Source organism: Seriola dumerili, unplaced genomic scaffold (assembly GCF_002260705.1).
Source record: "Seriola dumerili isolate Sdu_G_001 unplaced genomic scaffold, Sdu_1.0 BDQW01000078.1, whole genome shotgun sequence".
NCBI lineage: Eukaryota > Metazoa > Chordata > Actinopteri > Carangiformes > Carangidae > Seriola > Seriola dumerili.
Genome location: NW_019174333.1, coordinates 1643871 through 1669543, shown reverse-complemented (window position 1 = coordinate 1669543; position 25673 = coordinate 1643871). Strand labels below are relative to the sequence as shown.

Here is a 25673-nt window from a genome sequence, read left to right as displayed (position 1 = left end):
TCTCCTTCAACTCGCCACAATAAAGAGGTTTTCCCATCGGGCAATAAAACGAGGCATCATACGAGCTGCTGGAAAACACAGCCGCGCTAAAAAAGCAAGCTTAATTTGTCATTCTGCCCAATGAGGTGTGAGTAAAACTATATTTTTACCAATTTATTAGACGCAGAAGGAAACCATAGCAGTTTCTTCAGACCCCTGACTCATTAACAAGCCTCTAAAAAGACATGAAATGACTGTGAAAGTGACTTTACGTGGAAAGGAAACTGCAGTTTACAGAAGAAAGGTCAGCTGTGGCGAGATTGTCTTGAGGAAGATTAAATGAGATATGTGCCGTGTTGCTCAACAGGCCGTCTGCAGTTTGATAAGTGGAGGGTTTGGAAGGAGCAGACAGCACTGTGTGGATGGATGGGGCACCACTTGTTTGTGCAGAGGGGAGTTGTGATGTGGCAGAGATGGAGGAGGTGCAGCTTCTATTATGTCTGAGGAGACTCTGTTCTGATCTCACTCTCCTGTTTCTCCACTTCCCTCCCTGTCTAGCACTTTAAGTTTTAGCTGCTGCTCTGCAGGATGAAGTAAAATCACGTGGATCATCCAAAAGAGAATGACACCTCCGTGACAAAATTAAATACATGTGTGCGCAAAGGCTGTTCAGAAAGAGGCCACACAAAACACCTTAAGTTAAGATTCTCCTTAAAGTCTGAGTTAAGGTTTCCTTAAAATAAAAGCAGCTGCACAGAACACCTTAAGTTTTATCCTTAAGGTTTCCTTAAAATGTTCACCTTGGTATTTAAGGTTTTCTCCTTATCTTGGTCTTATACTTAAGGAATCACTTAAAGTCAGTTAAACTGTTGCACAAAAGAACTTGTCTGTCTTAACTGCAACAGGACTGAGTTTATGGTGATAAATGAAGACAGTGAACGCATCCCAGGAAAATGATGATGATGAAGTGTGTTAACGGCGCAGTAGAATTTTACCGCTGTAAAATCTCTTCCACTGCCAAATGCCTTAGAGTTAGGTTTCCTTAACTAAGGAGACATTGGAAGAGATTCTGTGCAACAACCTTAAGTAACTCCGTCAGCTAAGGAGATATTAAACCTAAAGTGTCATACTTAAGTAGAAAACTTAAGGTGTTTTGTGTAACCGGCCCCAGAGATACAGTGGACACTAAGGGAGGGAGAGAGGCTGAGCAATGAGCTGTCAATTCTGGAGACATGTTTTCAGACATTTTTTTGAACATGCTGAGGCCTGCAGACTTTTCTGATTATACTTAATTTGGTGACTTTTCCAGTGCACCTGCTGAAAATTATTTTGTGGAACTGGGACATGGTTGTGGTCTCAGTATTTTCATTTCTTGCCAAGATTTACTCCAGACGTTTGTGAGCCTGATGTGCTCAGTATTTCAGGCAGCACCTGGAGACTGAGGCCTCCGCTGTTGCCAGTCAAATGTCTCAGACTATTACTCATACACAGGTTGTTATCTATAATAACTTGTATTTTCTATGTCTGTACCAGTTTTAAAAAAAACAGAGAGCCAACTTGCGCCCAAATGATGCTTGGTTTAACGACAGTCAGTATATACTGTAAGCTGTAAATGGAAGTGGCTGCAGACAGAGTCTAAAGCCGTGCTGCAAATAGAAATTAGAAACATGTAAAAATGCAGTACTGTGCATCGATACTGCAAATACACTGATTGGGTTTTCTGGTGAAGACAGAACCTGATGTTACTTCTTTCACTGTGCACAGATATTCCAAGACAAAACAATCTGAAGAGAGGTTGGTGGACGATATTATCTCTCCATTAATTCCACATTAGTAAAGAGAGACATGCAAATTTCGGCGCGAGACAAGAGGATAAGTGACGACACTCTGCATCGACACTGTGCGACTCAGACTGATAAGCCACCAGACAAGGAAGTGATGCGGCACCTTTAATGTGAGAAGCTTCGAGGTTCCCCTAGAAAATTTCAACTACTTTTCTCAGTTCTGCTCAGATCATTTATCATCATCTGTGAACCCGTCACCTCTGTAATATTGTTGATTTCTGTAACAACTGTGGTCTGTCTTCTGAATGTTTTCCCTTTATCTTATTTAGTTATTAGATTTTGTCCCATCTCTGTGTTGTATTGTCATATTGCTATTGTATCTGTCCAATAATTCTGAGACTGGTCATAGGGTCACCATGAATTTCTCTTAACCAAACTGCTGCAGCCTTAACCCTTTCAACCCAACGAAGAAAAACCTTATACAGACAGAGATAACAAATGGCAGCATATAGCTATAACACAATCCTTCTGTGATCACCATAGGAGCAAGCTGCAGACATCTGGGATGCACGTACACACATACACACACACACACACACACACACACCAGTGAGTCAGTGTGTGGCACAATAAATCAAACATAACCATGTTGCAAGGAAACCTCTGTGTAAACAATACACAGCTTGTCGTACAGGAAGTTGTACAGGATGCTCCGCAGCTAGGCGCTCTGCTGGAAGGACGTCTGTATGTGAGGAGCATCCAGTGGATATTCTTATTTCACTGCAGTAGAGACATATTTTTACCAGAGAGCAATCATTTTATCAGTTGCTGAAAAACATGTTAAATTAAGCTTTGACTTCATTAAGGATGTACAAAGTCGTTCTTTTCAGTGTCCTGAATCACTACAATTGGTTAATTAAAAAGATTCATTCACTCTCATTCTGATTCCAGCAGTTTGAGCCACTATCATCTCGGCTCACGATCACTGTGTGGTACGTTCAGTAGTAGATCCAGAATGCAGCTGCTAGGATGCAGACTGGGACAAACGAACACGAGCACATCACCCCGGTCTCAGCGTCCCTTCACTGCCTTCCTGGTCACTTCAGAAGTCAGTTTAAGACCCTGCTGATGACCTTTAAGGCTCTTAATGTAGAGCCCCCTTCTGGTCCATGGTCATGTTCAAACTGAGTATTTGCTTCTTGTTGTTTTCCTGTGTTTGTTAGTATACTAATTTGTCTCTTCCCTGCTTTCCTTGTTTTTATGTACTTTGTTTTACTTGCTTTTATTTAATTCAACTGTCCTTTGTGCAGCATTTGTTCAGCTCAAGCTGTCCTTAAATGAGCTCTAGAAATAAAGTTGACGTGACAGTAAACGAATCACTGAACATGCGGAGTTCACCTCACAGTGAGAGGCTCAGACACTCAGCGAGTCTCTACTCTCCTCTCACACGGGTCAGTCTAACATTTGAAGTTTGCGTTTATCAGGGAGCTCAGTCATGACAACGGGGGAACTTGAAGGTGCGCGTTTGCTTTGTAAGTGTCTTGTGCTACATTAGCCGTTAGCTCGGAGGAAAGAACGGCATCCATGTGAGTGTATCCCTGAGAACGAATGACGTGAATCACTCACTTATCTCTGCACGTTGGCTCACAGCTGACTGAGAGCTCCACTGACTATACACGATCGTTTCAGGAAGTGATTCAGTTCGGTATGTTCACCTAAAAGAAACAACAAAATGTCCGTGAATGACGCTAAACTAAAACTTTATCCACTGACTTAACTCAACCAGTGAGATTACTGCTTCCTACAGAGCGGCTCAAACTTTTAAAAACTGTTCATACGACTATAAAATACAACCCTCTGCTGTGTCTCTGTCTTTTTCCCTCCCTGCCTCTCTTCACTTCGGGCACCTCTCCAGAAGGGAAGCCTTCGCCGTCGACGTCAATCCACAGGAGGTAAACATGTTTTTCAGATCTCCTTCTCTCTCCGTTTCCCCTCGTCTGCTTTTCTCTCTCTCTGACTCACTCTCACATCATTTTTCACATCAATACAGAGATAGAAAATTTCAATTGAGCAATTTGTTTTCTGTGCCCAGCTACCTGCTGCCAGGAAACTTCTCTAGAGCCACAAAAAAAAAGAAAGAAAAAAGAAAGCTTTAAAAAGTTGAATGCATGGGATTCCTTTGTTTGAAAAGAGTGTAGCGGATAATTGATAACCACAGAATGTAATTGATAACCACAGAATGTTCCAGAGTTATAGGTCAACATCTGCACAACGCCTGCACCAACCCAATGAAAAACTTCAGTAGCAGTTACTCTCCAGCTCCTCTCCTACCAAATTTCAACGAGCACAATATGGTTTCTGACTCCCTAGCCCACTATCTAAGTTAAACAAGCTAAAACCTCCCCAGAAACCACCCTGACCGTACAGACCGAGAGCCCGGAGCCCAGAGCTCAGAGCCCCTCTCCAACTCTCACAACGCCCAACCTCCTCTCTCCTTGGCAGCGTCCCAGCCGCGCAGAAGTCTTTACAATTCACATTTCGTTAGCAATGGTCTATACAAATCATTACTTTCTCAGAACAGACATAACACAGAGCAGTCAATGACACAGCGGTGGTGTGCTGCACAGAGTCATGGCGATCAAACAATATACAATACAGTTATTTGTCATGTTGGGTTTATAAAGGGAATCAAACAGCTCCTTGTGCTCCTTAATTGGGGCTGGGTGGAGTAAGACTTTGGTGCCCAGAGTGAAACAGCGGGGTGGCGTGTGCCCAAGCCCTCATAACGTACAGTAAATATAAACACATGCTCTACCCACGCTGAAAGAGTTCCCTTGTCCTCTGACTGATGACTGAAACTTCTTCCTTCCTGACCCCCCCACCCTGAAAACACGGTGGATTTGTTAAGTTGCATGCAAGCTGCTGCGGTGTGTGTGTGTGTGTGTGTGTGTGTGTGTGTGTGTCTGTGTTTGTGGGGGGGGGGGGGGGGGGGTTGATAAATGGTGGCAGATACCACAAACTTCATCCATGCTACTTCGGTGGCGCCCATCACTGCGCAGCGTCATCTGGACGCTTTCATCAGGAAATCCGCCTCTGGACTTTCTTAAAGGGGCCTGAGATTTTTTTTATGAATCATACACTATAATTTATGAAAACATAATCCCTGCTGTTTAGGTGGCTGTAATTGATTTGTTTATGAAAACAGCCATTGTTCTCAGAAGTGTCAGAGGCAGCCAAAACCGCTGAAGTGGGCTTCAAGTGGAAATCATTGTTCTGTGAATGCAGCAAAAAACCAGAGCCCACTGACCACATGCTCCACCAAAGAAAAGCACCCCCTCCCACCGAACATAACCACAGCTCAGAACTAACAAAGCTAACTGAGCTAGCGCAGTGTAATGTTAAAAACAACCTAATTCCCTCCACTGCTGCTCCACTGTCATCTTGCTCTCATGGGCTTAAAGGAGGATGGTTATCTGTAATTTTCTACAGGTAAGTCCAAACGCCATCTGGCAGCCTCGCAGCATGATAATCCTCTCACAGTTCAGTTTTCAGGTCCTCCTACTTATGCAGCTGCTGCGGCCAACAGCAATTAGACTGAATCGCCGGGGTGTTCCAGGGAGATGTGGAAACCTCTGCCTCTCGACCTGTTTGGAGTTCCAGCTCATCAGGGCACACGGGGACAGACAAGTAAGGGGGAGGGGTCAACTCAAATGCCGCCACAGATATCCATGGAGGGGTTCGATGGATCAGGGAAATGCTGTCACTGAGCTATTGACGATGATATAGACTGCAGCCGAGCAGGCAGCGCTCCAGTGAAGCTGACCAGATGTTAGAGTGCTGTTTTCAACAGGGGGTTTCTCCTCTGCAAGGATTTCCTTCAGGATCTCTCGCTCAAATTAAGCCATTATCAATCATGGTGGGGAAATACTGAGGAGAAAACCAAACTTTAATAAAAACACTGAGGGGAAAGTAAAAGGGAAACTGAAAGAATGAGAGCAAATTAAACCATACACAACGTTGTACAGGACACGCGTTTTACAATGATCAAGAATCAACCTTCAAGTTCAGCTACTGTCAATCCACATTCTCCTACAGGATGCTATGGTATAAATATTACAGTGTCATAACTATAATCCAACGTGGACCTCATTGACCTAAAATCATGTGTTTAACCTTGTTAATGTCCATATGATGTTTTTATATAATACAACACATATGATGAGTGGGGACAGGGGGCGGGGCTAAATAAACCTGAAACCTTGTCAGTACAGAGAGAGAGTTAGCATTAGCACAACCACTAACACTGTGTCAGCCACTGCCAGTTACAAGCTAACAAACACCATAAACAAATAAAAGATGCTAACTGTGCTAACCGCTCTGATCCGTCTGCTAGTCTCTGGTTCTGGTCTCAGACTCCTCCTCTGAGTCTGGGTCTGACTGAGGCTCAAACATGTGGCTGAGTCTCTCTGATGTTTCCTCCTCTAACCATCTTGATGCTCTCTGCTCTTTCACCTGTCCACCTGGAGCAAGCAGGTGGTGGGCGGGGCTCAAGGCCTGATCCAGGTTTCTCAACCAGGAAGTAAGAGGAGATGAGCTTCAGACCCAGTTTTTTATGTGTGAAAACCATGTTCAACTAAATGTTTTTGCAGAGTTTAAAACATGTCATGAGAGAAGGCTTTTTTTTTTTTTTAAAGATCAAGGAGTTAAGCCTGTTCTTATAGACAATAACTGACACCTGAGACGTCCACCGACAGTAAACCGGAAAAAAACGGAGGTGAATAAAGGACAGCAGGGCCTGATTTCCCAAATGGAGCAACTGCACGACTTATCATAGGCAGCATCTTGTGGGCAGGCCGGGGCAAATGAAAGTAAGGTGTGATTGAGTCGGGTTCAGATTACAGGCTGATGTCCGCAGCACCGAGATCGCACAGTAATCTCTTATGGCTGATTGGCTACAGCTACAAGTGACAACTGAAGTGATGCTATCTTGGGTTTTTCTACCAAGGCGGCATCGAGGCAGGAAGCAGGAGGGGCCGGCGGGCGTGATTGAGCAAAGCTGACATGCAACTGTTTCTGTTTTCAGATGCTGTGACTCTGACTGAGGATCAGAAGGCTGTGTGTGTTTGTGTGTGTGTGTGTGTGTGTGCGTGTGTGTGTGTGTGTGTGTGTGTGTGTGTGTGGGGAAACAGGGATTTCCTTCAGCGTGAGTCACGGGTAGCAACAACAACACACTCCGAAACATGAATACGACACAAAAACACATGTCACTGCCTCTTCCTCTCGGTTTTTCTCTCACACACTCACACCAGTGTTTCATCACATTCTCATTTGCCAGCAGAGTGGAAACATCACTCAGACCGTCCGACACTAAAACACAAACCAAAACAAATGAAACTTTTAGTTTGTTGGCAGCATCTTCAGGCAGGGTGACCCATCCTGTCTGTAATTGCAGGGGAAACTCTGACACACACACACACACACACACACACTTGTAAGCACAGGATACATGCAAACACACACACACTTGTAAGCACAGGATACATGCAAACACACACACTCTTGGGAATATCTGCATCTGTCAATGGCCACATGTTGTGTGAAGGTTATTTTGTGAGAGCGCTTAAATTGGAAAATTTGCAGGAAAATTGTCCATTGGTAAAAATTAAATGCTTAAGCTCTTTATGGCAACAGAATCCACCACTGTGGATTTATGAGCTTGATCGTTAAAGTGTTTCGCAGAGCTCTGCTTTGGAATTAGTAAAATAACAATAAAAACATATTAAATTTCCAAATTCTATCAGTTCTGCAGCAGGATGAGAAAACAGATCTCAGCTGCATGATTTTTAAATAATGCAAATTAGTAGTTTTGCCTCTTGTATATTTCTTAGCTTATTACACTGTGTCTTATAATACCAATGACACCTTTTCACCCCTGAGATTAATGACGTCTACTGTATCTATTTACCCGTCTATTTATACAGAGAGCAGCTGTAAAGACGACCCATGACGATCCACAGGGAGCCCACAGCTCTCAGAGTTAATGAACAGAGTGCTGGTGGCACAGAGGCAGCTTGGATAGAGAGGTGGAAGGATGGAGGGAAGTAAAAGGAGGGAGGGGGCAGGAGGGGGGGTAGGGGGGGGGCAGTGTTGTGGAAGCCTGGCTTAAGGGTTGTTTCCATGGTAGGATTGCCCAGGAATCTGATGCTGGTGCCAGACGCGGGGAAACCCTCATCAAAAACAAGGGAGCACACCCATCAACACCGGTCCAGAGCTGCACATGGTCCTAAACACCGTCAGATTCAGGATCAGTCACAGCCAGATCTGTTGCTGACCCAAACGCTCCTGACCTTTCATGAAGCTCTATGTTTTCCTTTCTCCAAAACAAGTGGAACAATTCACTCTCACGTCTCTCAGATCTGAGATTTAGTCAATCAAATGTTTCTTAGAGGTAGAAATAATCCCATTGGTTGGGTTAAACCTCAGGGGGAGGGGTTAAAACCTGCATCTATTGTGGCTGAGTCACGCAGTATTTATGAAAAAGACCAAGTATAAGTTATAGTTTGATACTTAACTTACAGTTCGCTTACTAGCTTTTTCTGGAGCTTTCAACAACAGATGTGAAGTTTCATCAGCTGTGGCTGCACTTTGATTGGATCTGATTATTAATATATGGTTTATTTTTTTATTTTGAAATGAGGATAGTATGTGATGTGATATTTTTGTCAGGATAAAATGTACAGATATATTTCCAATTTACTAATATCCACTGGAATTTAGTAATAAAGGAAATGAATTGTATATTTTTAATAATCAAATGTGTAATTATTCATATGTAGTGATTTGAGGAGCTGCTTCTGCTCACTTATCCTGTAAGACTCAGTCCACACAGAAAAAACGAATTAATTAATGATTCCTTATGTCATTCACCACCTAAAGTTCATTAATATATATACATATATCTCTATATGTGCTTGGTAAAACTACCAAAAAGTAGTTTTGCATTACATTGAAATATTTACACATTAAAATAGCAAGTTAACTGTAGTTGCCATTTTTAAATTGGAACAACTTCATTATGTGAAGTAAATATAACTCAATTTTAAGTAAACTTAACAAGTGGATTTAAAGTCAATGTGACTTAAAACTAATAGTTATATTTACTTCGTTTTTTAAGGCAATCGGTTTCTTAGATTTTTTAAAGTGAGATCAACTTGTCACATTTTACAGTGCTTAATGAAAATGGCACAAAACTATTCTAACCGATCATTTTTGGCCCTGAGAGCTCGACGCACTGCAACTTAAGAAAACACATGCAACACATGCAAACAGACAAAACGCTGTTGCAAGTATTTGCAGCATGTTTGTGTACTTGTTGTAATTGTGTGTATTGGCAGCTCATGTGTAGTCAAACTGATGAAGATGTTTTTGTGTGAAGTTGTTTGTGTTTCGTGTGTTTGCATGTGTTATCTTAAGTTGCAGTGTGTTGAGCTCTCTGGGGCCAGCGTACTTAAGCCTATCAAGTTAAGATAGCGAGTCTACAGATCCTCCAAGTTTTAGAACATTAGAAGAACATAGAACACAGGAATAGAGGATGTTATTGTTTTATTTCTGTTTGAGCTGGAGCTCCATGTGCAGAGCTTTAATTCAGCCCGTGGTGTTTTTTTTCTGCCTCACGTCGGAAGAGATCAGCGTTAATCAAAGAGGTCAGGGTGAGGGGAACAAGGCCTGCACTCACACAATCACTTCCTGTTTTGATAAACAATCTCACTCCTCCATTGTGCGTTGCTGGAGCGGGGTGGGGGGCTGCTGCCTGTGTGCCCCGGCAGCCTTGAATTCTTCCTTTCACAGGTGGAACAATGAGAAAGGCTTCCCTCTCTTTATGAATGAGTCACCGCAGCTGATAGGATCACACGTGTTTACAGCGCTCGCCCTCGGCCTCACGTTGCTTCACTAAAGCTAATCAAGGAAATTACTGTTTGTAAACGTCCTTGTATCAACATCTGGGAGGAGCAGCAGCCCCCCCCCCCCCCCCCCCAAAAAAAAAAAAAAAAGAAAAAAGAAAAAGAAAAAACCAAAACAGCTTCAAGTTAGAATAAGAGAGAAACAAACACTGAGGCATGGCACACACACACAACTGCGCATGCATCCACACCACGTGCACAGCCAACCCACACACACGCACGCACACACACATACACACAACACACACACACACACACACAACACATGCTGCATTTGTGATCCATTCCTCTGCTGAACAGGCAATGGAAACTTCTGCAAATGTAAATCTGCTGGGTTAAAAATACAGCGCATTAATGTGCACCACATGTGGCACTCTGGCAGGACGGAGGATATTTTGACGGCGGGGGGAGAGGAGGGAGGGAGCAGTCTTGGGGTTTCTCCAACAACAGAGAGAGGGACACACATACACACATACACACAGACACACTCACACACACACACACACACATATACACAAAGCTGCACTATTACTCCAAATCTCCTCCTCTTTTACCTTGAGCCTTTTCCACGAACACCACCTTGGAGTCGTGCTGGAAGTTGTGTCCATCGAGGAGCATCCTCTCCCCTCCGGGGGCGGGACAAGTCTCCAAGCTCTGCTTATCCACCAGCGGCAGCTCCTGGGCCGATCTCTGGGCTGTGGGAGGGAGAAGAGAAACCGGACTCATCGCTCGGCTAATACACACCCACTCCCCATGCAGACCTGAGCATCCAGACCGAGGCTGAATCACTACCTAGACAGCTTTCGCAGAGCCGTCGGCACAGCTGTGGACCTCTGCCTCCTCATGTTAGAGTTATGGGAGAGGCTTCACGTTGTGTTTATTTGTGTTTTCCTCAAATCAGGGTGGAAGTTTTGTCTCAAATATTTGGTTTTAGCGAATCTTTCTCCTCCCTGTCTCTCTTCCCTTTTGGCCTGCTCCTCTCATTCCTCACTCACTCTCAGTTTTTCTGAAATGATCTATTATTGCTGTGACATATTTGCAAACTCTTTCTGTCTTGGCTGGGTCTCTCTTGTGAAAGATATCTGTAATTTCATCGCGATTGACCGGGACACATAAACAGAGGTTCAATAAAACCTGAATATTTCTCTCATGTGAGGACCATCTTCTTGTAATTCGATGCTGCTGCATTCTGATTCTGAACAAACTCTAATTCTCCGTCTTTGGAAACCATCAATCTTTCCCATATCTCTGTGTTGCTCTGCCTCTGTCTGTCGTTCTGCCTCGCTCACACACAGTGAATTTTGGTCAAAAACAATTGCTTTGTGGCAGTTGTTCAGAAACTAACAATGGTCTATTTCAAGGGGCTGAGATCATGGTTTAACTACTGTCTTTCATTTACCTCATAAGACTTAATCTCTATGGCAGCTCTCAGTGCCAGAACCACATGAAGTGGGTGATCTGCCTGAGTTTATCCCGGTCCAGTGGAAGGTCAGCTCCAGTGCAGTGCACAGAGTCAATGGAGTTTATCGAGCAAGGACTAAATGGCCTTTACACAGACTAATACTATCAAGTTAAAATCTAGCTGCACAAGGTCCACAACAGCTGTACTTATAGAGCTGAAGCAAATAATTCTCATCTCTGTCCATAAACAAAGGCTGAATCAAACTGGATAACGATGACCTGGATGACTGGGAATCTTCACAGACATCTATACTTAAATTTAAAGCTTATTTTGTTATTAATAAATTGTTAAGTCAAAAAAAAAAAAAAAAAAAAAATGATATCTTGGGACTGTTTGTCACAAAATGCGGCAGTGTTTATTTTGAATCATAAAAAAACTGCGAAGAGCGGCAAATCCTCACATTTGAGAGCCAGGAACCAGCTGCTGTTTTGGTGGTTTTATTTGAAAAATTAATTGATTGTCAAAGTTCTTTCCCAATCGATAGATCTTGTTTGTTTTGTGATCTTTTGAAATGGAGCAACTTCTCCCTACAACAACTCAGCTGAGAAGGAAAAGCTGTCTCCTATTTTACAAGAAAAAGAGTAGGAGTGTACAGCTACGCTAGCAGTTCTGTGAAGCTGTAGGTTTACAGTAGGCACAGTGGCGGCGGTGGAAACATGTTAATGTCAAGGAGGTATAATGTTCACTATATTTGCCATCTTAATTTAGCATGTTTACATGCTAACATTCATTAACCCTCTGGAATCATCTTCCTCTAAACATAAAAAATGTCACCTCAGTCGACAGTTTTAAGAAGCTGCTAAAAACTCAGCTGTTTCAGATGCACTTTACCAGATGATGCACTTTATGTAATATGTGATTGCCCTCTGTGTGACTTTTATTGTTTGTATTATTTTTATTTTATTGTTTTTATATTATCTCATGTTTTTTATGTATTTCTTGAATGTTTTCACTGTTTTTACTTCCTAGCGTGCTCTATAATTAAAGTGTTATGTACTCAATTAGCACCACAACAACCGCAACACAAACTAAGTTCAGGCTGATGTGAATGTCATTAGTTAAGAAAGTGTTGGTCAAAAAACAACCAAAAAAACAAAAATTGATGATGGCACTAAAGTAAAAGTCAGGAGATCATCAGTGTTGTTAGGATTCTTCCTCTGGGGAATATGAATTTCATAGCAATCCATCAATTAGAGAGGCTCCCACCTCCATGTTGGGAGTCAGTAAGGCCACGCATGCAGCAATTTAAGCACTTTTTATGAGGCATTCTGTGACTGAGGAGTTTAGGCTCGATCAGATGTACTCACAGCACTCAATGGGATTGGATGCCACTTGCAGGGACACCGTTCGGCCTGTGGCCTGGTTGATGTGAATTCTGAAAACCATCCGCACTCGTGTGTTCTTGCGTCCGATGTCCGTCTCCCCCTTCCTCAGCTCGATGTCTGAGTTACGCAGCTTCAGGATCCCGGCGCAGTCGATTCTATCACCAGAGAAACGAGATGAAGAATCTGAGTCACATTATCACGAGCGTTCATGACATATATATACGCTCTCACAGTTAATCAGGCGGTGATTTATACGACACTGCAGCTAAATCAAGAGCGATTTTCTCTCTGGACTCCATCAACACAGTCCTGAAGGAGGCTGCAGTCATGTCAGGAGGAGATTAACACCAGCACCCCCAACAGAACCTCCACACCTCAGTGCATCTTCTCTGGGGCAGAATTCAAACTGGGAAGGTTCATTACATCATGAATATCTTTGTTATGATCCATAAGAGATGGTTCCTAAAATACTCTCCCCCTTCAACAAATCTTACAACCCAGGTAATAATTTTTTACAGTGTCAAAGTCTTCATCGGACACTTAATAAATGCCCCCCCCCCCCTCTGTCTGCACTGCTCTCATGTTAACTTTTTAATGCTTAAATACCTCGAGCCTCTCCAAACACTTTCTGGCTTTTCCATCTCCGTGCTACTTGATGCCACATTCCTCAAAGCCTAGTTAATGTCAACTTTTACACACATTTGAACACTCCCTAACATTCTTCCCGCCAGACACCAGGGTCTGCTCCACTGGCGAAGTAATCAGGTGTTGATGCTAAGGACCCCAGCTGTTCAGCTCTCCGCCTACGCACACGGGCTGAGTGCAAAACCACAAACTGAGGCGTCCGTGCAGCGCCTGAGAAAACGTTTTAAGAGAGAGGGTGATACCAGAGAGAGGGGCAGTGCTATCACTGAATTTATTAACAGTTAATTGGAGTCATACCAAGTCAAATGTGGCTTCAACTGATGTTGATTAATGATTTAATTTAAGACGTGTCCTCCTAAATCATCATGAGTAACTACTTCAGAAATATAATAACGCCTGTATTCTATACCACATAATACAACATCTATATGTCACAGTGGAGTGCACGACAAAACGTATAAATCTTCCACAAATCCCTGGTCTAAACTTAAGCACTGTGAGGCGTGTCCTCTGTGAGAAAAGAGAAACAGTATCCCGAGGTGAAGCAGTTGTATAAGGGGGAGCTTATGTGTTACATCCATTAAAAGGCAGAGAAAGTGCTGATGCAAGCAGGCGGCTGCTGCCTGCAGCTCACACACAAACCCCAGGTCCCTGTTAGCAGCTTTGAGCTTCCCCAGTAATCTGATCTCTGAGGCTTATAAAATGGGAAAGCCACTCGTCTGAGCACAGAGGGCAACGCTTTCAAAACCCAAACACTGCAGGAGGCAGCCACGCTCACAGACATACTGCGGGGTCCAGAAGTAAAGTGGTCTCAGATTTTTGGACGCGATTACACACGGACACATCAGACAAGTAAACTTCATATCTCCAGATTATTATCTTTTTTTAGTACAGCGGCAGTCTGACAGGACCTGAGAGGGTTTCATTTAAGGGGTGTGAACTTTCCCCTCAGGGAAGAAACTCTTAAATTTGAGTTTAGATGTTTTCAGATGATATCTGTGATGTACGTGTAGCTGGTGTTTACTAGCTGTAACAGACGTACTGTAGCTCACCAGATGTTCATGTAGTCATATGAAGAACCACAGTTATTTTTAAAACTTTTGGGGTTAGTTCAAATCAAGTCTTGAGTTTTTTGAAACCCTTAAGCACAAGGCAAGACAGATTTATTTGTATAGCACATTATCATACACAGAGATCATTCAATGTGCTTAACAGAAATAAAGAAGCATAGAACTAGAAGTAAAGTACAATAACAAAACAGTTTAAAAAATATATTATAGATAGATATTATATTATTAGATAATATCTCAGTTTGTCTGAGCCACAAATTCTGTGTAAATAGTGATTTCTACATGATAGATACATGATAGTCATGATAGAGACTTGACTTGAGCTGAAATATTAAATATTCAAGTCTCAAGTTTTGACCTGGTAAAATCACAGAAAAAAAAATCGGACTGATCTAACATATTTATCTATGAGGCTGTGGTTTGACTTGGACTTTTAGAGGAACTATCTGTAGGTTTTTGCTATCGCTACATAGCTAATGTTAGCATTAGCAGCTGCTCAGCATCAAACTTCATTCCTGCTGTCTCCAGAGGTAGAGAGCAACCCTTTTGTTTTGCTTCTATTTATACACTTCTTTTATTGTGCTGAAGTTAGCATGCTAACTAGCTAGCCCTGGTTGGCACATCTCGTCACTTTCCGATACTGAGTCACTGTAGCGTCCAGTCTGCCCTGAGGAAGTAGCTGCTCAAAGGACATATTATAACCTTGTGTATTGTAAATTCAACAATGATTGAAGCTCTCTGCAAACAACAATCACCACCACCTGCTCCCTGCTCTCATGAAATCATGTTCAGTGGCAGAGAAAACTTACAAATAGCCTTTATAACTTGACCTGGACCTGTTGTATGACTTGAGATTTCACTTAGAGTCAAGGGTTCAACAAAAGTTAACTTGTTTCAAATGACTTGAGACTTGATGTGGACTTTGAATGTCATTTTTTAACCAGATTTAGCCAATTAAGTTAAAGTTCAGGTCTCGAGTCATTTAGGAAAAGTCCATGTCAATTCTTGAATGAATAAAAACTTAAAACAAGTGTTAAATTACTTGAAACTTGACTTGGTCCCAAAAAATAAAACACTTTAAACTAGATTAGATCAGTTTCAACCTACAAACATCATCAGATCACACCTCTCCGCCTCAGTTACTCACATGGCCCTCATGTTGTTCTCTGGCAGCAGTGGGATCTCCAGCACCTTGGTGTTGTTGTGCAGAGCCTCGTGGCTCGGGGTGGACACTGTCTTCCCGGTGATGCGGTGGACCTGGTAGAAGGCGTGGGGCCTGAGCAGCCGGTCATCAGCCGTGCCGATGAACAGCTGAAGGGTGAGAGGCTCGCTCTCCATGTAGCCGTGGAGCTACGAGAGAGAAAAGACGCAGTTGTGGTTTAGCCCTGAGACAGCATCCACTTGCACTCTATCAAAAACAAACGCAGGTCTTTCAGAGGTCACGATCTCAGCGTGACGGTTTTCAAACAAAGTGCCCATTTAGGATCTTGTAATCACCCCCTCCATCTTCTTTAATTTACTACCAGTGACTTGCATACACTTCCTCCATCAGTTCATCTGAGGCCTGCCAAGATGTTGATCCTACAGTAGCTGGATCTCAGGGGCAGCTGCTGCCAGAGAGCAGTAAAACCACCTACGGCGAGCGGCGCTGTGATTTGCGAGCCCCGTGCTCGCCTTGTGACAAGACTGAGCTAGTGTTTCAGAGAAGTCAAGGTCATGTCAGTCCCGCTGTGCCCGGGCCAATCCGGGTCAAGAAAAACTCTCAGCAGTGACCCAGCTCTGATTATTATCAGTAAAATGATCCTGAGATGGAGACGGTACAGAAGTGCTGCTCGCTGTAGCTGCCGGGTTCGACCCGGAGCTGCTAAACTACTCCCAGACCTCCATAGGTGTTGCTTGACAGGAGGCCTCCTGCCAGGATGACCTCAACCACCCAGACTGCAGAGTGCAGGCATGAAGCCCAAAGCCGCAGCTGAAATATGAGAACAGCAGCTACTACTGACACACTGTGTGCAAGTTATGTATGTTATCCATACAGTGTGATGAGGGAGGAACTGGAGCAGAATACTTGGCATTTTCAAGTCAAAACAATTGAAAAAAACACAGGAAGACAATAAGATAAAAGAGGCCCTGATGTGGGAATATACCAAATATAATGTAGAGATTAAATGGACAAATTGTACATATTTAATTTTTTTTTTTTTTGAGAGGTTAAAGCTGCGATCTATAATTTCCTTCTGTTTAAACTACAGCAAAGATGGAGGAGCATCTGCTGTCGCATTTGTGAAGCTTTTCCAACTCGTGTAAGAACTTACAGTTTAAATCTGAACCAAAATCTATGTTTTTACTGCACATATAATATTTGATCACATTGTCTCTGTCAACCAGAAAAGTTTGCAGTGATGCGGAAGCATTTTCATTTTCAAAAAAACCATATACGTGTCAGTGTTCACTGCACACCAGTAAAGATTGACACAATAATGATACATTAAATTAGAAAAAAAAAGTTAATGTTCAGCTTTGAATTTCAAGTTATTGCCTTTTCCCTAAATCCTTCCCTTGATCATTCAATAAACCACAAAATGGACTTGGTCCTGTTTGACTCAACGGTTGAAAATCTTTCCATCCTTTTCAATAATGTTGCGGCACTTCAAACGCCTCCAATTATCAGCTCTGAATTAGACTGTTGGTCAGTCAGGGTCAAGTATTAGGACTGTTTTCTCTGTGCAGAGTTAATATTCAAATACATTCAATAATAACTGCAAAACAACATGAGAAACAGTATTTCATCTCGAGCCTTAGCACACCTTTAAAGGACCAATGTGTAGGATTTAGGAGCATCTATTGGCAGAAATTCATCAGTCTACAATCACCTGAAATTAAGAATCGTTGTGTTTTCATTGGCTTAGAATGAGCGCTTCTACATGAGGAGTGGGTTCTCTTTGATGTTGCACCACAATGTTTCAACAGTAGCCCAGAAACCAAAGCTGGGTCCACAGAAGACCTTTTGCACTTTTACATTACCCGAGGACCACCATAGGTGCTCCTACATGCCTGGAAAGGGAGGGGTGAGGGGAGGGGTATTGAGTTGGTTGCAATCAGCAACCAACAGGATTTAGTAGATGCTCGTAAATCCTGCAGACTGGTCCTTTAAAGAACTGAAGAGTAAAAACTGAGTAGATCCCCAGACCCTGTTGTGTAGTAGAGGGGACACTGAACCTCGTCTTATCATGAGCCTCTGCATGAGAGAGTCAGTTGAAACGATCAGAGGGGAAATGTTGAAATGAAGGCGAAAGAGTTTTCACTTACATAAGAAGAGCACTGGAGGCGAGGAGCACCCACAACGAGAGAGAAAGGCTCCGACCGAGAGGCACAACATGTGATTTGGAGGAGGATCCCTGTCAGGGTTAAGTGCCTGCAACAGCCCTGTATATTTGTGTAAGGAAATGGGTCGCTGCCAAGCAATGCTGTTTATTTGGGCAGCAGAAAAGGAGCGCGATGAAGTGAGGAAGCCCCACTCACAACTTTAGGTGGTTACTTTAAAATTATGATTACAGACAGATTTCCGATTATCAGCTTTAAAGTCTCGACAAATAGAAATCATCAGATTCAATCATGTCATCTGACTGTGCTTTCAGCTGATTTGACAAAGAACGCATTTGTAGAAACATTCGTAGTTCCTGTCAACATCACCATCCATCACTTGAAGACATAAAATTATCTAAGAAGGAATCTTATAATCAAGAAACCTTCCCTTTTCCTTTTCGTTTTTCCGCTCTGTGATCTGAATGATATGTTTTGTGAAGCAGCTGCAGCAGACAACAGTTATGATTTGGTGTTGTAATTAAATCACTGTGATACCACTTCATGTAAACCCTGCGCTCCTCCACCCTGGCAGTTTGACATTGGCAATGCAGCCACCCCTCCCTAGTTCATATTATCACCCACAAGAGGAATGCCGAGACTCCAGCTGCTCAAGGCACCGAAGAGGAGGAGAGAGGGATGAGGAATGGACTGAGGCTGACGCTCTGTTCCTATACCGCTCTAACAGGATAATCACACACACTCACACACATATGGACTCGTTTCAGTTTTATCAGGAGTGGGGAAGCCCGGTGTGACCTGCGATTCATCCTGTCACGCTTTTTGTTTCACATGATCTTTATTAATTACAATTTGTTTGAAATCTAAATTTGATCACAAGGATCGAGGCCAAGAAAAGACACATGACGCAGAAATAACAACGTTTAAATCTGACTTCAAACAGAGAGAAACGAAGACCTCACAGACATGAATAGGGGTATTTCCTCTCCACCAAAGTACAGCATGAAACCCTGAGCATTAACTGCGGTGAGGACTGCACACAGCACTTCAGAGGGGCATACTTCAGTCTGCTGCTGGCGTAAGGGCGGGTGTGGTTGAGGCAGGCAGCAGCGATGGCATTGAAAAAGAACAGAAAACAGCCAGCTTAGCTGTGCTGGAGAAAAAAAGTGCACCACATAGAACAGGGCCGTCCAGAATAAACTCTGTAAAGTCTGGGCAGGGTTTGAGTCAGAGGAGCGACGGGACGAGCCGCAGAGGCTTCGTCAGCCAGCGTCCACAGCGCTGCTGTGTGTACCATGTAATCAGGAAGTCGCAGAGATGGGGCTGCCTTGTCTGAGGCTCCCTCCAACATCTCCATCAGAGGCTGCCAGAAACGTGTGTGGTTTTAGCTGCTGCCGCCTCCGCAGGACGCAGCGCAGCGATGATGTCAGCCGAGCACACGGGAACTTTCCTAAACAAAGGGAAGTCTGTGTGGTTGGGGTGGTAGCTGGCGGAAAAGCAGGGGGAGGTTTGAATTTAGGTTTAAAGAGAACACACACTCTCTATTTCAGCTGGGGTGAACCCAGACCCCTGTCATTAAATCATTAGCACCTTCTCATGGACAAACACATGCATCGTGCACAGATGTGCAGCAGCGACACACTGGATGGGACTAAATGTTTTTTATTTTATTTCATTCCACTGCTGCATATAAATATAATATTTCTGCTTCCTTTTTCTGCTTTTTTATGATCGACAAAACACATGAGGAGACGACTCTATTAAACTGAACCTTTTAGCACTTGGTTGGAGAAACAAGCGTCATTCTGAGGAGAGAAACTATAGCTATATCCACATTTCATATATACTGACAGTATGCAGTATTCACTGTCATAGTACACAGTTTTTACAGTTAGTATACAGGAAATTGGGTTACTATTTGTTGTTACTATTTGCCAATTAAAAGGTTTGTCCAAACATTTAATAACTATTTTTTAGTTCCCCAGACTGTCTCATCACCATTTGCAACTCATTTGAATTTTCTCCAGCTGTGAGCAGCTCCTCCTCCTCATCCAAGCGTTTTAGCCTGTAAACTGACTCATATCTAAAATGATCGGCTGATTTTATCAGAATTAAAATGTCAGCCGATAGCAACAAGAAACTGCCGTACAGAAAGACCCACCGCAAAACCGTCTGCAGGCATTCTATTGGTGGACTTTAAGCAGCAACTGAAATTCCCTTAACCAGACATCCGAGTCCACCAGACAAGTAGTAGGGTAGACAGGCAAACCAATTGAGCATTTAATGACTAAAGCATGAACGTTACAGCAAATAATCTACATACCCCAAAGTTTTATTTCAGACATACAGGGCAGAGGAAAAGGAGCAGTACGAAACAACTTAAAACTTCAATAAAGTTCAAAGAACCAAAAGACATTATGTAGCTAGCTAGCACATTAGCAAACATTCTAGTCAGAAACTAGCATGCTAGTTTGCTCTGAACCACACTCTTTACTCCGGGTGGCTCTCTGCACATGTTGGTGACATGATGGTTTTCTCTGAGAAACAGCCAGCAGTCCTGAAAGAATTCAGTCCTGAGAAGTTTGTTGTGCATAAAAAAAGCAGCAAGTTCTCGGCCATGACACTTGACCACAACTACCCTGAGCTGCCAACCACCTTTCCAGACGCCTCACTGAGCTGGTACTCATGTTTTACAGAGATTACAGCAGTTCTGTGCGATCTATGTGTAATAGGAGCATAAAAATAAAACAAAATTGATGTAAACCGCCTTTAGGCCTTTGAAAAAGTGAAGAAAAATGAAATTTGACAGCCTGAAATTGTTCATCCTCTGCCCTGTCCCAGAGGTCAAATCTGAAAATCTGAAAATACTTCATGGTTTATAGAAACACTGGACAAACTTTCATGCTTTAGTCATAAAATGCACTATAGCCTTTAATATACAAGCTTATCTGCTGCACTAGTGGTTCTGTTAGCACTAACAACACCTTGGGAAGAGGCTTTTGAATGAAACCAAGTACCAGGGACTGGTCAGTAACAAGCCGGATGGAGAGGTCGGATGCAGCGGTTTTGCAGCCCAATCGCCCAGAGCCATCAGGTCATGGGTAATCGAGGGGGTGAGGAAGAGAAAAGCCATCTGTGGCTCAAAAGACGAGAACCACGGGGAGCAAAGTAGCTTACCTCCCATCTGGACAAGCTTGATCAGCCTGAGCTGGGTCACCTGGAGGAGGCTGTGCAATGACTCCAGGAACATCACTCAAGTCCACAAGCATCAGCCAATGAACTTGCACAGCTAATTATACTGTATGTGTGCAGTAATATAGAAACTGTTTGTCCACCAGAGGAACAAATATCGGACACACCGCCATCAACTTGGTCACAATGCTATCTGATTTATCGTAACCGTATTCTGTTATTTACTATTGATCAAATATCAATATTTGTATTGGCCACAAAAATCCAGTATCAGTCATTTTTACCACTTTCTCCATGTGGACACACTGTTTAAAGTTAGTATGCAGTATGGAATTGTGATACAGCTTATGTTTGTCCTTAAAATGGCTGCTTAGCTATGTTAGCGTTCTCTATTCATACTTAAGAGCTACGTTAGCTAACTGCTAACAACTCATTTTAAAATTTGATCACACCTGAAGGTAAAAACAAAAACTCTGCCTCCATATGTGACGAATGTCTGGAGAACTTTGATGAAACGTCAGAAGGTGTTAATTAAAGTGACAGCTCACTGTGCCCGACTCCTGGTTCAGACCCTTTATTTACTCAGAGACTGAGGTCAGCGGTGAGGAGGACTGGTTGGGGAGCAGATGGGTTTATAACCAAAACATATCTGCAGTTATCCACATTTTTTTTCTTGAGACTCGACCACCAGAGCTACTGTGGTTAGAGCTCATGACTCAGCTCTTACTGGCCGTGCTACATCACTCTGTAACTGTCTGCGCTGCATTCGAGAACGCAATGGAAAAGTTTGACTCACCCTCGTCTGGACAGGAACTGACTGAGCGGACCACTCTGTCTAATAGCAGACCTTTGGTATTCCATTCAGAAATGTGACATCTCTGAATAACAGAACAGCCAGGTCATCAAACACATGTCGCCCCAATCTGCTTTAACGCATGAGGTAGAAAACAGGAGAGGCGGGGTGCTGCAGGGTAAAGGGGGGCAGGAGGGTAAATGGGCCTCATGGCTGCAGCTTGTGTTGGTCTAATCATCACAGGAAACTGGGCAGTCTAGTTTGATGGTTCCCAACATGGGGTTCAGGTCCCTGAGGAGGTTGGGAGATAATAAAAGTGAAAACTAGTTTTTTTCTGCCTCAGCGCCAACGACAGTCAGAGCCGCCATATTGTTTTCAGGATGTCCATCCATCCGTCTCATTCTTGTGGACACGATATCTCAGTAACACCTTGACCGAACTTTTTCAAATTTGGCACAAACATTCACTAGGACTCAAGGATAAAATTATTTGATTTTGGTGGCTAAAGGTCAAAGGTCAAAGGTCAAGGTCGTGGTGACCTCACAAAATATGGTTTTAGCCTTGTAAACGCAATATCTCGAGAACTCATCAAAGTAATCCCTTCAAATTTGGCACAACGGCACACTAAAGGACTCGAACGGATTAGACTTTGGTGGTCAAAGGTAAAGGTCAGTGTGGTCAGCTATTACTCTAAGATTTCACACAGCAATTATGACAAAATGTTGCAGAAATGGTTCATATTTTATATGACTCTGGATAAACAGGGGTGTAACCTGAAACTAGTCTGAGTGGAGGAGGCAAGTATTCAAGTTTTTTTTTAAGGATTTCTGTTTTTTTCTTGAAAATATTCATGACACAATCCAAGAAGAGAAAATTAGTGTTTAGTTCAAGTGTTCACAATTTAATCTGCAGCCTGTGATAAGGTGTCTCAGGAAGACACTGATTTGTTTAAAGTCAGTAGCAGACCTGGATGACTGGGTGTCCTCCTGCCAGGGCCTTCACCGCCCCCCTGCTGCCCTCTGTCTCGTAGTGGGCTCGGTGGTGGGACTTGGGCTGCACCTCGATCTGCAGGCTGTACGGCCCAGAGCTGGATGGCAGCTGCCAGTCCAGAGCCGGCAGGGATGGGCTGTTGGGGGGGGGCGGGCGGGGGGGGGGGGGGGGGGGGGGGGGGGGGGGGGGGGGGGGGGGGGGGGGGCAAAAACATGTCCAACATGTCAACTCAACAAGGAGGGAGGAGAGCTTATTTTAGATGCACTTATCAAGGTAGAATGTGCAGAATGTGAAAATGTGAAACACCAGACACTGCGATAAAGTTGTTATGAAATAGCAAATATGCTTAAACTCAAATCTTGTTAGTAAATATACAATATGTGTCACATGCAGATTAATATGTATGCACTGAGAACTTCTAAAAAATACTTTAAGCATTTTTAGTTTTATGCTTCAATAATCTAGAGAGATGTAAAGAAAAGCTTCAGTCCGAACAGATATTGTTGGGCTTGCTTACCTCACATATTGCTTTGGCTTGGACCAAGAGTATGGGTGCTGCGGCACGTCCAGAAACCCGCCGCAGTAACCTTCCTTCTTTAGCGACAGGCGGTTGGATGGGTGCTCGTCCTCACAGAGCTGCCCTGGACTCAGCTCCTCGCCCCCCGGCTCCACCTTTAGGCTCACCGTGGGGATGTGCTCCAGGCTGGTTTTCCGGGCCTTCATGGGGATTCCCTCAGCGAGGTCAGCCACTCCGTCTGTGGTCAGGGCATTAATGGCTGCCAGGATGGCTGAGTTGGTGTACTGGTTGGTGTTTGGGAGCCAGGTCTCCTCTGTGATGCTGAGGCGTGGCGAGGTCTGCGGGGACGGTCCGGGGGAGTGGTTGGGCGAGTAGGGGTAGTGCTTGTGTGGCGCCCCGCTGCCGTTGAAGCTGTACTTCCTCTTTGCACCACAAGGGGAGTTGGGCCTGGAGCCACGCTGACCCATCCAGGTGTCATCTGTTATACTGGTGCGTGGAGAGGTGGAGGGGGAGTGGCGAGGGGATCCGCCAGAGGCACAGCCGTCACCTGGCAGGGCGAGGGTGGAGCCTTTGGGGGACACAGAGGGAGACTGCCAGGGGGAGTTCTGGGGGGAGTTGTCGTAGTTGTAGGAGAAGCCTGACTCGTAAGAGGAGGCGTCAGAGTGGCAGCTGCGAGATGAGATGCTGCTGGCCGGACTCAGGCAGCTGGGGTCACGGTAACTGTCGGCACTGGGGAGGGTCAGTGTCACCACGGAGTTGACTCTCTTGGTGACGGGAAGGCTGCTCTCCTCCACCTCATCCTCAGGAAACTGACCGTAGGCCGTGATCTCGATACGAGGGCTCTCCAGGGTCGGGGCTCCGTTTGGGCGGGTGCTCGAAGACGAGTAATAGCCGGCCCCCGTCATGTCATCCTGGGTGTCATAACTGTGAGGCTCGGTGACGGAGACAGATATGGTGGGGCTGGACTGGAGGCTGTGGTACTGGGAGGGGATACACGGGTTGCCCAGAGGGAGGGAGAGACTGACATTTGGCGTGTAGCCATATGCATCTGGAAGGCAAACAGATTGAGTTTGTTAGCACGATAATCAAACACACTCTTTACTTAGAAGGAGGCAGTTGCCAAGTGGAGTCTTGTGAGAGCTGTTGCCTATAATGGCAAAAGAACAGCGCGCCTCCTGCATTTGGCCTCAGCTGCTTCTCACTGCACAAAGTTTGCAAGTTAAACCTTAACGCCTCATCTGACAGGGGTTCCCTGAACACACCGCGGCCAGAGGCACACAGCGTCTCTGCATGGCTCAAACTTTACAAAGTAAATTAGGTGGGAGACACGAAGAAAGGAGCCAAAAATAACTCCAGTCTAAAAATAACCAAAGGCAAAAACCAGGTGGGTTTTTTTCCACTTCTCGTTGCCAGATTTCTGCCACTTAATGCCCATAAACTACAACATGATGAAAACACACACCGCTGCTTTTGTTGGCCGGTTTCAAAAATAAACAGAGGAGGGACATGATTATTTTATTTGCATGCTGTAAAGGTGCACGCTGTACTCTGCAAGGGGGGGGGGGGGGCTGATGGTCTCATGCCAACACTCCCGATGGCTCAAATGAAATTCTGCCCGTCTGTGGGTGAAGAGCTGAGGTCTCAGGCGCGGGAGGGGGGGGGAGGCATGGGAACAGGAGTTGTGGTTCTATGTGACCACAGTGGAGCTCAGTGATACGGATGGAGACGACAGACAGATGCAGTCACCAGCTCCTGTCTGCTGTGAATTAAAGAGAATTAGGGGCCCCGACCATAAAGAGCATGACGTCAGTGCTGCACCACATGACTCCTGCTAATAAAAGAAAATGATGCTCAGGTTTAATGTGACACAGTAGCACTGAATGTTTGTTTTCTGCTGTGAATTAGCTGAGATCTTCGGAGGGGGGTGGGGTGGGGGTGGTGCTTTCACTCACAATGTTACCCACAATGCCATGTCAGTCATTAGCACACGTTCAATTCTGACTATTTTGGGACACACTTTTCAGTCATGAGAGGCCACGCCCACCTCGCCCTGATCAGCAGGGAGGGGCGCGCGCTATATCTCCACTACTGCTTTTTTAATACTAACACTAACTGCAACACTCCATACAGGCATTCAGCAGGGTGGCGGGTTTGGGGGGGGGGGGGGCAGCTAAGACCCTAATACAGTTTAACACAACTCTTCAATGTGTCGCATCCGACTGCAGAAAGTCAGACACTGATGAGAAGTTCAATAAGCGCCACGTTAATAGTTGAGCTGTCTCTGTGATGAACAGAGTCAGAGAATAAAAGTCAAACTCACCCTCCTCAGCTGATTTCATCTTCGTCTTCAGGCAGAGAGAAACGTCTGAGATCAAACTGTGAGAGCAGCTGCAGATGGGAGCGACTCTTTATCCATATAGCGGAGTTTAGATATTTCTATATTTATAATCCTCCAGCTGTTGCTCAGGATCCTCTGTCTCTGAACCACCGCGAAACAAACCAGGATGAGAAATATATAGGCTATGTAAGAAAAAACTTAGTTGAAAAACAGCTGCTTCGATTTCAAACAGGAGAAAATCCAAAATGAAAACGTCAAATCGAGTCGCGTCTGAAATATTAAAACATGTGGAG

At 44.2% G+C, this 25673-nt stretch overlaps 1 protein-coding gene across 1 annotated transcript in view; it reads right to left on the bottom strand.

Annotated features, from left to right (window-relative positions):
- The window catches only part of LOC111220887 (nuclear factor of activated T-cells, cytoplasmic 1-like), a 45982-nt gene extending 20538 nt beyond the window's left edge, over positions 1–25444 (bottom strand). The window contains exons 1-6 of the mRNA XM_022744154.1: positions 25363–25444; positions 23043–24090; positions 22502–22661; positions 15374–15576; positions 12494–12666; positions 10279–10419 (exon numbers count right to left, since the gene is read on the bottom strand). Of these exons, the coding sequence (XP_022599875.1) occupies positions 10279–10419; positions 12494–12666; positions 15374–15576; positions 22502–22661; positions 23043–24090; positions 25363–25381 (1744 nt within the window). The 5' untranslated portion in view covers positions 25382–25444. The remainder of the gene's footprint in view (positions 1–10278; positions 10420–12493; positions 12667–15373; positions 15577–22501; positions 22662–23042; positions 24091–25362) is intronic.
- Positions 25445–25673: the final 229 nt, after the last annotated feature.